Source organism: Cavia porcellus, unplaced genomic scaffold (assembly GCF_034190915.1).
Source record: "Cavia porcellus strain 051 isolate PalLab524CR breed Dunkin Hartley unplaced genomic scaffold, mCavPor4.1 scaffold_5, whole genome shotgun sequence".
NCBI classification, from domain to species: Eukaryota; Metazoa; Chordata; class Mammalia; order Rodentia; family Caviidae; genus Cavia; species Cavia porcellus.
Genome location: NW_026947488.1, coordinates 55,986,061 through 55,999,636, shown reverse-complemented (window position 1 = coordinate 55,999,636; position 13,576 = coordinate 55,986,061). Strand labels below are relative to the sequence as shown.

The following is a 13,576-nucleotide window of genomic DNA, read 5'->3' as shown; positions in this document are numbered from 1 at the left end:
AGAATTACATTAAAAGAATTGGGAAGTTTCAAACAGCCAAACAAGCTTATGCATGATCAGAAATTTTAACTAAATAAGCTTAGATTTTCACGATTTGTGTCAGTTGCATACATTTCTATAAATAACCTGATCACATGTGTGTTCCATTTGTTCTATCATCTTGCGCTCCCAAATTTTTCCTGAAATAGCAACCCTCTAAAACCACACATAAAAAACAGAGAGAGTTGTTTTAAATTCAAGATGAATATTCCTAAGTGGGTGGGAAGGATTTGGAAAAACTATCTAAAATTAGTATAGTTGATAAGCAACACATTGCATACACTCTGGTAGGTTGAATTTTCAGCTAATCTTGAAGTCATATCCTTTCCTTTAAAATTAAAACATTTTACATTATTCAGATTCTTTTAAAAATGTTATATAATCACATTCTATAGCAGAAAATCAGAGGAGATTGTGATTAAAGTCAGAGGAAATTGTGTATCAATACCTCAAATGAATTTCTATGTTTCATTTCACAGGCTGAAATGTCTACATACTTGAACAACTACTGAATTATTACTATGAATAATTTTTGGTTCAAAATTAGCAATTTTGAAACTCTCAGTTCACTAGACTGTTATCAGAAGATGTGATGCATTAAACAATGTTTTCTTCAAGTGCAAATTTCTCTACATTTTAACTAAAGGTACCTTCATGGCATTCCTAGAACTTACATTTGTCAACATATATTGTACTAACTCATTTCTCTGATCAATACATTATACAATGAAGTCCTATAAGATTTCCAGTCATCTCACATGCTCATCAGCATTTAATGTTGTAAGTTTTTACAAACTGTAGCCATCCGGATGGGTATGTAGCATATAACCATTGTACATAGAGGAAGGAGTATGAATCAAACTTTTCTGAGAGGAATTTGACTGTAAAGACCTAAGTTGCAGGTAAGCGAATGCGTCTTGATCCAGAAATTCTGCTCCTAAAGTATACACCCAATAAAATGTGCACAAAATCCACTAACAGCAATATACAGCAACAGTCATTGCAGTGCTATTTATTATAGCAACAACTAGATACAACCCAAATATCAAAAAGTAGCAGATTGGGTAAATAAATCATGGTATAGTCACATGACAATAAAGCAATGAGACCAGAGAAACAGCTGATCTACATGACAGCATGAGTGACTCTCTCAATCATAAAGTAGCGCAGAAGAAGCCAAAACCAAAGGACCACAGAGAAAAGTGACTCACCAAAAGTTTAGGAACAGGTAAAAGTAATTTATGTTGGTAGAATAGTGATTATCTTGGGTAAAATGGGTTACATTGGACATATGGGATAACAGTATGTTTTATTTTTTTTAATCTAGGTAGCTGATTAAGGCACACAGTTGTAAATATTTCTGATATATGTTACAGTTCAATAAAAAGTCAAGTAAGCTTTCAGTTCTTAAAACAATCCAAGTCTTAATTCTTAAAAATTTTGGAGGCTTAGTTAAATGTTTCATCACCATGCGGTGATGAAAATCCTAGAGCACAATGATGCCATAGACTTGGTCTATTCATCACTGGTGGGCATCTGTCTGAATGTGAATCACAACTGTTCTACTGGGTTTTGTCCCTGGGAGAACAGGGATCTTCCTGTGATAAGCTTTTTCTGAAAAAAATAATCCATGGATCCTTGGATTCAGAGAAGTGAGGTTGATAGTCTCAAATGAGAAAAAAAAAAAAAAAAAAAAAGAGAGATGGTTTTGTTTCTCCATCCTGCCCATGTGCTTAAGTCCTCAGGAGGCAGAAAATGGAGTGATTAGAATTTCTCTATCACTCAATAACTTAAGAATGATTCTAAATGACAAAGCCACTGCCTATGTCAGACTAAATGGGAAACTAAAATTGGAATAAGACAAGAAGTACACTGTCACCACTCCTCTTCAGTATAGTACTTGAAACATCAGCCAGAGCAATCAGGCAAGAAAAAAGCAAAAGTAATATGTATAGGAAAGGAAGGAATCCAATTATCATTTGGGTCTACATAGAAGATCCAGAAAGATTGCACCAAATGACACATATAACTAATAACTAAATTCAGTAATGTAGTAGAATAGAAAATAAATACACAAAAATAATAGTGTTACTGTACAGCAGTAATGGACTCACTGAGAAAGAAATTAGGAAAACAATACATTCACAATAGCATTCAAAAACTGAAATACTTAGGAATGAATTTAACCAAGGAAGAGAAAGATGTCTACAATAAAAACTACAGTACACTGGAAAAGGAGACTGAAGATGACAGTAGGAAATGGAAAGATGCCCCTCCACCCTCTTCCTTGATAAAGAGAAGAAATGTTGTCAAGTGCCCAGAGTCCCCAAACTGATATACAGATTTAAAGCAACCTCAATCAAAATATCAATAGCATTCCTCACAGAACCACAGAGAAGAACCTTAAAATTCATATGGCCCAAAGAGACCCAGAATAGCAAAAACATTCCTTGGTAAAACAGTAAAGTGGGAGGCATGACAATTCCAAACTTTAAGCTACACTACAAAGCTACAATGACAAAAACAGCATGGTATTAGCAAAACAAACAGGCAAACAAAAAACAGACATGTGGAACACTGGAACAGAAGAGAGGATACAGAAACAACTCCGGGCACATTCAACTGCATCACCTTTGACAACAGAGCCAAAAACATATTCTAGAGGACAGATAGCATCAAAATAGATAAAAGATGTAAATGTCATAACACACAATCTGCTGGAAGATAAAAATGGGTAAAACTCTTGAAGACATAGGTGTAGGCAAACACTTTCTGAACAGAGCCCACTGATACAGAAGTAACATCAAGAATCAACAAGTGAGATAAGAAACTGAAAATTTTCTGCACTGCAAAGGAAACAGCTAACAGAGTGAAGAGACAACCTACAAAATGGGAAAGATTTTGCCAGCTACTCCTGGGGCAGAAGACTAACATTGAGAATATATAAAGAACTAAGAAAAAAATTAGACACACTCCAAAATAAAAGATCCAATGATAAAATGGACTGAAATAAATGGAAATAAATAGAACCTTCTCAGAAGTGCAGATGGCCAATAAATACATGAAAAATGTCCAACAACTCAGGCCGTTAGAGAACTGCAAATTAAAACATGGAAATTCCATCCAGAAACAATGGCTGTCGTCAAGAAATCAAATAATTACAAATGCTGGTAAGCCTGCAAGGAAAAAGGAACCCTCCTATACAGGCAGTGGGGTTGTAAACTAGTACAATCACTATGGAAATTGATACGGAGATTCCTCAAAAACTAAAAATAGAAATTCCATTAAACTCAGCTATTCCCCTTCTAGGTATCTTCTCAAAAGTGTTTAAGACATCATATTACAGAATAATGCATATATATCCGTGTTTATAGCAGAACAGTTCATAGTAGCTAAATCTTGGAAGCAACCTATATGTCCATCAATAGAAGAACAATAAAGTGAATGTGGTATTTATACACAATGGAGCACTGCTTTGCCATAAAGAAAAATAAACTTGAGCCATCTGTAGGAAAGTGGATACACCTTGAAACCATAATGTTAAGTAATATAAATCAGACCCATAAGCTTAACTATCACCTGATTTCTCTTATATATGAGAAACTCAAAATGTAAATAAATAATAGAAAATGCAGAGAGAGAGCTTTTGTAAAAGGGAAGGGAATCCAGAGATGGGGATGGGGGAGAGAAAGGAATGAAAAAGATTGAAGATGTGTTACTTACATGTACCAACTCCCCATAAGAGAAGTAATTATTATATACTGCAAATATGTACTAATAAAAAGAAGAACAGTTCTAAGCAGAGAAAGATCCAGCACAGGTACTTGCTTTTCCAATTCTCTGATAATTTTGACAGGTGATACTTTAAGCTCCAGATCGTCTTTGTGCCTTAAGATGGAAACGTCTTTCCCTACGGGAAGGGCTGCAGGGGGAGCCTTGAGGATGCCCACGCTCCCGGCACTTACCGGGTCTCCCCTCAGACCCTTTGCTCCGTGATCACCTTTGCTCCCTCTCTTTCCTGGGCTGCCCTAAAGTTAACACAAACCACAAGAAGAACAAGATGAAGATTTTGATTACAATTAATAAGAGTAAACAAAGAGCTAACATTCTAGTTTGAATAATTAAATATTTTCTAGTGAGGTTACTTTTAAACTGGGAATAATGAGCCATCAAGAAATAGTTTCAGGCATCATATAAATAATGTAATAGTGAGCACAATTGTTCTCCACAGTGGTGAACTCTACAGTCCAGACGTATTTTGTCACCTTGTTTTGTTGTTACAACTATTTTACGAAGCGGATATTGTTCATCATTTTTTTTTTTTTTTTTTTTTTTTTTTTTTTGCTTTTAGCGGGGCACTTGAGGCTCAGAAGGATCATGCAGTTTGCTCAAAGTGGTTACATCAGTCAGGAAATAGATTCTTCACCCAATTTTCACAGCCGAAGGCACAGCAGATAACTGAAGTGTGACTTCAGCTGGCGTTCAGGGTAAGAGTGGCAGACTCCCCCGGGGCTGCCTCCCTCCTCAGACCTTTGTCAACATCCTTCTGCTGTTCTCAGGGTGGCAGCTGCCTCGATGGAACCAATATTTCAATCCTCCTTATATCTGTGTCCTTTCCATGTAACCCTGAAGTGATTTCCAACTGTAAAGGGCAAGACTACTTTCTCCCAAATTAGGCTGCCTGACTTAACAGGGTGAACAGAAACAGGCAGAAGCGTTGCTGGGAAATTCCCACACCATGGCCTCAAGATGACTTGAGAGACTTTGTATGTTTCTTCTTATCAAGAAAAGGTTGTAGCCAAACTACAGTAGTACCAGCCAAGGTCACCTTCGCCTTGTCTAAACCACTCAAGGCCAGCAGCCAAACTAAGTGTTTATTGTGGTAGCTGATTAGCATTTTGTGAATGTTTATCACAGAAAAATTCTGAGGCAACAGTTAACTGATACATCTAGGGCTTCTGTTTTACTCTATTAATTATGCCTTCACTTTCAAATGTAGATTTTATGTTTTCTTTACTGAATCCTTACCTGGAATCCTGCATCGCCCTTTTCTCCTTTTCTTCCAGGAAGACCAGTCTCACCCTAAAAACAGAAGGAAAATATCAAATTCCCATTGTCTTAATGGGGAATAGCTCAGGAGGGTCTCTGTTGTTCAAGAAAAATCTCCACCTGTTCTCCATTTAATCCATCGACTCCAAGTTCCCCAACTTCGCCCTGAAAAGACAGATGTGATTAGACCACAGTGCATCATACCTATGCGGACCAAAGTCAGACACTAAACAAAAGCATCTGATTTTGCGTTTCCTTTTTAGGCTTTGCCTGAGTATAGATTACTGTCAGTGAACAAACCGTGTCCACCACCTGCAATAAAAGACAGAAATACACAAAATGAAATGACTAACACCGAAATGAAAAGGAAGATCAATGGGAAGGTTTAGGTATAAACTCTACCATAATTTCAAAAATAACTCTGGATAACAGTTGAGCAGCTAAGAATGGGCCCGGTGCTACATACCTCTTCTCCATGTAGTCCTCTAATCCCCTGAAAACAGAAAGGACAGTGATAATTAATGTAGGAAAATGGGGTTAAGTCTTGAGAAGCTGTCACAATATCTCATGCGGTTCTCACCTTGGGACCTTTGGTGCCATGGCATCCCTTAGTACCCTGCTCTCCCACCGGACCAGGGGCTCCTCTCTCGCCCTGAGAAAGAGCAAATAGCCAGATGAGCCGATTCTACTGCAATCTGGATTCTATGTTAGACATTTGACAGGATTTTGCTGTTGTGGGGAAAAGGGTATATGACTGATCACGGCTTATAATTCAGAATTTATGCTTAAAAACCAGTGGCTTAGACGCAAAGCACAGGATTAAGAGGGACCTGGTTTTAGAACATGAGTCTTTGGAATCTGATCTTTATTTCCCTGGGAAATGAAGCAAGGGATTACATATTCTACATATGTTTTCAGGAGCAAATGGAACCAGAACAGAAAATCCTTAACTTACAGCAATGCCGTCCTCCCCTAAGTATCCTTCGCTGCCTTTAAAACCTGTAAGTCCCTGGAAATAAGAGAAGAGAGAAAGCATTAACACACCACAGCGAAAACCCAGAGGTGTTTCTTCACATGGAAAGCAAGGGTTTGGGGAATAAAGTTCTCCCTTGCCAACCCAGGCTGCATCTACACACATAAAGAGAAATAGAATTTTGAGACAAGTATCCAGACAATTCAAGAGCGTGTGTGTATGTATGTGTGTGTGTGTGTGTGTGCGTGCATGTATGCCTGCGTGTGTCGTAATATTGTCTTTAGTGCTCTCCTGAATTATATATAAAACCGAAGGGGTTTTTCCCCAGACAAATAACCAAGCATGTACAGTATTAGCTCTTGAAACATTGTAGTTGTTCTCTTTCAGGAAGTTATAACACTTTTTTAGGATTTATGGCACACACATTTCCTTCTATTCTTCCCGAGCTCTCCATTTTTGTTTTAAATTCTATTATTGTCTTTACATGAAGTTAAATCATTCAGGAAATAATTTATCCAAAGCTTCCTTCAGAGGCCCGGTTCTAGTGATTGGAGAGTTATAGCATGACCTATATATTATTCAAAAACCAAATCATAGGTAGCAAATGGCATCAAAGTCATTGTTAAATGTATCCCATAGCATTTACATATATTTGAACATCTCTTTTCTTTAAGAGTGTACAGACTTATTAGTTAGAAAATGCCCTCTTTCCCTGAAAATAAGATTCAGTTTTCTAACTAGTTTTCAAGGCTGATTATTTTCCAGCTGGGTCTTACTTTCAGGGAAATGTAATATGTGAATTAATACTGCTGGTTATCTTTTTTAAAAATTGGCCTTTTGTGTGTGTGTACGTGTGTGTGTATGTATGTGTGTGCACGCATGTGTGCATATCTGTGAAACATGAAGATCTTAAGATCTCTGCTGCGGCAGAGTGACCTGATTTGGCTTTTCAGCTGATTACACAACATATCTACTTGATGTTAATGACTGTGTCATTAAAAATGTTAACTGAAATGAATCACCAACATCACAGAGATTTTCACTGTTCAACACCAGGGAACACTGTGTAGTTTTCTGCATAGTTGTCATAGCTGAATATGAATAATCAATATTTTGACAGCTGTTTCTCTTTAGATTTATCTAAAAACTTTTTTTAAAAAAAGAAAGGGGTGTGCTAATTAAGAACGCCAAATGAAACTGATAACTTTGACAAATAAAAAAAGAAGTGTAATAAATGGTCACCTCTGATGCTCTATCTAGAAATTAAAATCACCCCTTATTTCTGTAGACACCTTTGTCCAAAAAGATATACTAAATTCACAGAACTAATCCCCTCATCTGAACTGCAAATACCTTCTTGCCTGATGTTCCAGGATCTCCCATCATGCCGTCTCCTCCAATGCACTTGCAGAACAAACAGCAGCAGGTCCTTTCAGCAACATTGATCTTGGCAGAGGGTGAGAAACACATTATGTTTGCTGGCATTCCTTCCCAAAGCACACACATGTGCTCCGTGGCACGATCTGCGTTCCTACCATCATTTCAGAAGTCTGCAGACTATCAGAGTGACCGTGTTAGACAGAGAGTGTGCAGGATTCTTTTGTTTCCATCTTTCTTCTGTGATCTGCATTCTCTACCATTCGAGGAATTCCAAATCAGGTTAGCCATGGTCCACTTGGTGTATACCAGTCTATCAGTGTGGTTGCTGGTTCTCATTCCAACTCTAGCACTGACTGTGGCATTGGCCCTAGAGCAATGACCCTATCATATGCAGCCCCATATTCTTTGTTTAATAAAATAATATACTCTGCTTTCTCCTTTCCCCATTTGGTGAACTCAGTGTGCTAGATGACTTAGGAAAAAGCAATAAAGTATCAATACAAATTTTAAAGAGCATTAGATAAAAAAATAAACTTCACAGAATAGTCTCTCCACATAGGACAGGAATACCAACAAATTTCCACATTCTTTTAAGAATTCTTTTTTACAGAATCACTACTTTGAATAAATTCTTTATACAAAAATTCTATTGGTGGAAAATAGTGGAAACTAGCATTTCATTGGGAAGTATCCTGATTTACTGATTAAATATTTTACAAATTATGAACAAGTCACAGAGGAGTATGGTAGCACAGGGAGGCCAGGGCGAAAGGATGTGAGTTCAAGGCTAAGCCATGCAACAAAGTGAGACCCTGTCTCAAAAAAGTGCTACGATTACAGCTCAGTGGCTGAGCATTTTTGCCTGTGTTCAATCCCAAATACCACCCTCAACACAAAGACTCTAAACAAATCACTAGTCATTCATTAAAATAACCCTAGTGTTGTAAAGTTTGATAACACTTGAACTCGAGTTTGAATGGTGGTTGCTTTTCAAAGAAATAAAAAGCACTTACATGGGCATTCAGTTCTAAAGTAGACTTATGGCCAGAATCTCAAAGTAAGAAGACAACTGTGAAAATCTCTCACTCGCTGATAAAGTGCAACAGCGGAGGTTTATTTCCATTAGTCTTTCCCCCAACATTAGCACAGACTGCTTTTCTCTTGCTGAACCCCACATGGAGTTCGCTGTTACTCACAGTCCATGGTGGGGGAAGCACATCCCTTAAAAAGCTGAGCAAGATGAGCTGCGTGCTTAGCACTTCAAGGAAAAATGAAACCCCCACAGAGGGAGGACAGAGTCAGCCGTGCTCACAACATGACTTCTTTTTAGCACTTAGATTTATAGACTGTAACTTAAATATTATGCTATTTAAATATTTTCCTATATTTTTGCTAGACATATCAAACACCTTCTTATTTAGGCCATTCATTAATTTAAAAAAGCATGCCTTCATTCACAAATGATCAGAATTAGTTCAAACTCACAAACATAAATACCAAATCTATAGGCAAGCTAATTAAACTTAGTAGCCTTTTCTGAATAACTTACCAGCTGCTTTGACAGCTGAGTCCCAAGATCCCTCATGCCGATGGAGAACTGTGTCCTGTACTCAAATCCTTTTCCAAATTCAATGTAGAGGAGGTCAGCCAGGTCACCAGAATGGGCAGCTCCATCCAGAGCCACAGTGATGAGAGCATTCAGACCTGAGGGACACAGAGCATCATTCTCCAGATGAGGGTGAATTTGGTGACTTTAATCTTTTTGCATATTTACATTACTAATCTCAGTAAACTGTTGCAAGATGAGCACTCATTCTGTTGTCCATGCCTTATAAAGATAGTAAGTGACATGGAATAGAACTTACATGCTCTGATGATTTGAAGTGAAGTGGTGAGTTAAAGACCCAAGAATTCACACATCAAGGAATCACCTGTTTGCCACTATATGGGAAATTCTTGAAGCCACAACTTTGACCTTACCCAGGAGCTTAACAGAAACACAGAATCTCTTGGGATGTATACGCACTTTAACTAAACTTTAAGTGAAGTACAGAATCACAGGAGAGAAAACCTTGGATCTACTTACGGAGGTCACGTGTGCTTAAATACAGGGAACCAGGGGTAGAGATACTTGAGCCTATTGAGAGCCATTTGATTCTTTCAAAGAACATTATTAGCATTCTTTTATCCCTTTTTCAAAGGTTCTGAATTTTTGAGGATGTTATTTTAAAAATCTAGTTTCTGAAGTTGATATTCACTTACTAGTTTTGCAGTGAGAATTGGAAGAAAGAGAACGGGTGTTAGAATTCTGGATTTTCAAAAGCACTTCCTGGAAGAAATTTTCATGTTGTCAGGAAAGAGCTACAGCTTCTCCCCACAAAAGGAAAACTCAAAACAACAATGATAAGGAAACCATCCACCCACTCTAAAGTCGTATTTTCAATCTTAATTAAAATCTCTATCATAGCTCATGAACAAAGGTTAAAACTTGATAAAGAGAAGGCAGCTTTATAGTAGGTAAAAGGTAAAATAAAAGCCTTTACCCTAAGGCTGTAAATTCAGAGAACTTTTCAGTTTAAGATTGAAGCAAGAGAACCGAACACAAAAGGCTAAGCCGTCAGCGTCTCTTACTGAGCAGCAGAGCCTGAGAGAAAGGTTTGGAGGTGCTTGATATGCTGAAGGAGGATGCACAGAAGATGGGGAGAGGAGAGGAGGAAAACAAGAGGAAGGGAGCTGAGCAAGAGGATGCCTCAGCTGAATCGACCTTTAGCCTGATCCCAGAGAGCTCTGGAATTCTGTTACCCAGGAGTGGGATGGGGAGTCACGGCTCAGGTGAGGTGGCCCTTACAAGCCACATGCAATTCCTAAGAGAATGAGGAAGTCGTACATTACCAGTAATTGACAGATGGGAAGCCTGCCAGAAAAGGGGCCTGCGTGGAGCAGCAATTATGTCCACAGATGGAAGAGGGTTTTATAGTCAAACCAGAAATATACAGATGCATTTTGCTCCTCTGATACGTATTTTAATAAGAACCAACAATGAGTAAGACTGCCCATTAGTTGTAGAAGCCCAAGCTGGATGCCAGAGTTTTTCAAGCTCAGGTGGACCATCAATGGCGGGAAGGAAGGAACCGAGTAGAAAGCCCCCAAGATGTGGGTCAACTCGTCCAGCAAAGCTTGCAGCTTTGGAAACTACAGAGTGCTAGAAGAAAAGAACTCATTTCTTACATTCCTTAGTAAAGGAGAAATAGTCTATTCATTTCACTAAAGAAGTAGCAATATTAGATAATGTGGAAGAAGGGAGAAAACACATTCTCCAAAAAGGTTAGAAGAGACACCATCACACCAAACCCAGACTATGCCTTGTTATTCAGTACTGTTTCAAACACTGAGGAAAAGCAGACCGCAGAATGCTCCAAGCATTCACTTCCTCTATACACAGAGTAGAAATAATGCCCAGTTCACGGTTATTTGAATCTCTGGAAATTTTAGAGCTAGAGTTGAGTGCTGAGATTACAGAGTTAATAAACACTCCTTTTCCACGTCTCCACTTTCAGTACCTTCTTTTCGAAGTTCATCAGATTTTTGTTCAAGTTTTTCAGTATCATCATCCAGTCCATCTGAAAATATAAGGGCCACCTAGGGATGTTTGCAAAAGAGAAGACAGATGAATAAAGCAAAGTTTGTTGCAACTGCGAATCAACACATAAAAATGAAATCACGTTACCTTTCCTCGAGCAACTGACTTGTTCTGAAAGGCATCCCACAGGGCACTCAGGAGGTTTACGTCCAGGTGAGATGGGCCTTTAACTCTTAAATCCTTTAAGCTGTCCAGAATGTTTTCACTGTAGATCTCGAACTTGGGAGAATATTTTTCCATGGCATTTGTCACTTGAAAAGCCACACTAACCTGAGTCTCAGTGCCCACCTCACAGCTCACCCCATTGAGGGAGCTGATGGCCCGTAAGAGGTTTTGAAGGTAGGTTCCCATCCATGGCTGATCTGTGAGCAAAGTCTGTCCTTCCAGCTGCGTTGAGATATCAAATCCAACCACCACATCCACAAAGCAATCTAGGATTCAAGAGAGAAGCACATTTTGTTAAATCAACGAACATCTTTGATTCTCATGCCACATCCTTTGTCTGATTCTAGGGACTTGACTTTTTTTTTTCCAGTACTACAGATTACAAAGCCCTTTACTCTAAGCTATACCCCTAGCCCTATGTTTATTATTAGTTTTGCAACAGAGTCATGTTAAGATGGTAAATTCCCAGGCTGGGCTCAAACTTGAAATCCTTCTGCCTCAGCCTCCTAGAGAGCTGGAGTTACAGGTGTGCACCACCATTCCCAGGATTCTAGGAAAATTTAAGTATTGTAGAAATTATTGTGGGTTTGGTATACTGAGTTGAGTTTTCCAAAGGCAGGTAGTTAGAGAGGACACTCTTTTGAGAAATTTTAAGTTGGATAAATATGCCAATTGTTTTTCCAGAAAACACAACATTTTCCTTGGTAAAATAAGCCAAAGCAATATTTAATTTGCTTTGCTTTGCTTGTCAGTTTTTCTACTTTTTTTTGTATGAGCAAATGCCTGCCTGTATTACTTCCATATAAACTGGTCAGCTGAATATATGCAATTCATTGAAACTAAAACGTCCAGTTCAATTCTTGATTTATTTTTTTTATTTTTGTCTTTTTAGAGGCAGGGTCTCACTGTGCAATTTAGGTTGGCTGTGAGCTTACCTTGTAGCCCAGGCTAGTCTCAAACTTGCAACAATTCTGCCTCAGCCTCCCAAGTGCAAGATTACAGATGTGCACTACCACATCTGGCTTCTTGATTCATTTTTAATAACAAAAGAGTTAGGTAATGGAAAATAAAGATCTTACATAATAATTAGTTTTCACTATGAGCTCTAAGGTAAATCAATGTGTTATCAAAAAGATAAGGAGCCTTTTAACTTTACTATATTTTACCTTATTGGAAATTCTCTTCTTGGATATTCAGAAAGTGAGATAAAGAGAAAGAAACTAGTTAGAAGGAATCACCAGACTATGTCCTTTCCAAAGTCCTTCGAATTTCTTACATCCTCTCCTGTCTGTGTTAAGGTGGAAAGTGTAACTTGGATAAACACTATGTTAATGTCTGAACCCAAAATACTCAGTAACCAAGCTATGTCACTGCTTTTGAAGAAAAGACACTCTCATGAAAAAGCAAACATTAGCAAAGATGTTATAATGACACTGAGCAAACGTGGAATCATTCTCTAGTATTTTAACTTTTTGCACAGATTGCTGAAAGGGCTTAAATCTAACTAAGTTTCAGTGTTTAATTAAAATACACAAATGATTCCATAATGCTGTTGCTGATGAAGAGAACGTGGCAGGCAACTCTAGGGCAAGCAGCCATGTGTCTGACTGCAACAGAGACACGGCCATGCCGATCTAGTGGGTTTCACCTAGTGACTTTGAAACCCTTGCAGAAGTTCCTGCCTTTGGGAGCCTTTGGAGGACTCAGAAATTGAAGTCTTCCAAGGCCTGTGAGGAGCATGAGAGTGAATCTGCCAATGGTGATTCAAATTAGGGATAGGGAGAGTTTGAGAAGTAAGCTACTGAGATTTAAAATGATTTCCAAAGAGAAATATGAAGAATTAAATTAGGATAACAGGAATGGGAATAGAAAAGAACCATTAAAAGAAAATTAAGAGGTAATCTGTAGGCTACAGGCTACAGTGGAAGACAGCAAAAAGTAGAAACAGAGCCCAGCACAGTCATGTGGAAGCCTGGCTCTAGGGCAGGCGTTCAGGAAGATAGAAAGTAGTTTCATTTATGTGCTGGTCCCAACGCTATTATTGCTAGGCAACTTTGGCCAAAAGTCTTATCGTCTTGGAGCATTACTTTTATTGACTATAAAAATAAGAGGATTATGTATCTCAAATAAAAATACAGAAGAACAGAAAAAAAAAGAGTAGATTACACTAGACAGCTACGTTCCCTGTTTCATTGCCAGGGCCAGAAGCTGATTCTAATTATCTGACTTTGTTTTTTAAAAGCCCTTAATTGGAATTGATGATGGCAGATTGTTAGGATGAAGAAACATATTTAGAGGACCAGAGATGTGAAGTTCTTAGATTGGACAGG

General features: G+C 38.2%; 1 protein-coding gene across 1 annotated transcript in view; it reads right to left on the bottom strand.

Annotated features, from left to right (window-relative positions):
• Positions 1-13,576, bottom strand: part of Col6a6 (collagen type VI alpha 6 chain) — a 141,127-nt gene that overhangs the window by 69,116 nt on the left and 58,435 nt on the right. The window contains exons 10-19 of the mRNA XM_013159804.3: positions 11,169-11,512; positions 11,002-11,080; positions 8,991-9,145; positions 7,415-7,507; positions 6,044-6,097; positions 5,669-5,740; positions 5,555-5,581; positions 5,209-5,253; positions 5,068-5,121; positions 4,005-4,067 (exon numbers count right to left, since the gene is read on the bottom strand). Coding sequence (XP_013015258.1) covers positions 4,005-4,067; positions 5,068-5,121; positions 5,209-5,253; positions 5,555-5,581; positions 5,669-5,740; positions 6,044-6,097; positions 7,415-7,507; positions 8,991-9,145; positions 11,002-11,080; positions 11,169-11,512 — 986 coding nt within the window. The remainder of the gene's footprint in view (positions 1-4,004; positions 4,068-5,067; positions 5,122-5,208; positions 5,254-5,554; positions 5,582-5,668; positions 5,741-6,043; positions 6,098-7,414; positions 7,508-8,990; positions 9,146-11,001; positions 11,081-11,168; positions 11,513-13,576) is intronic.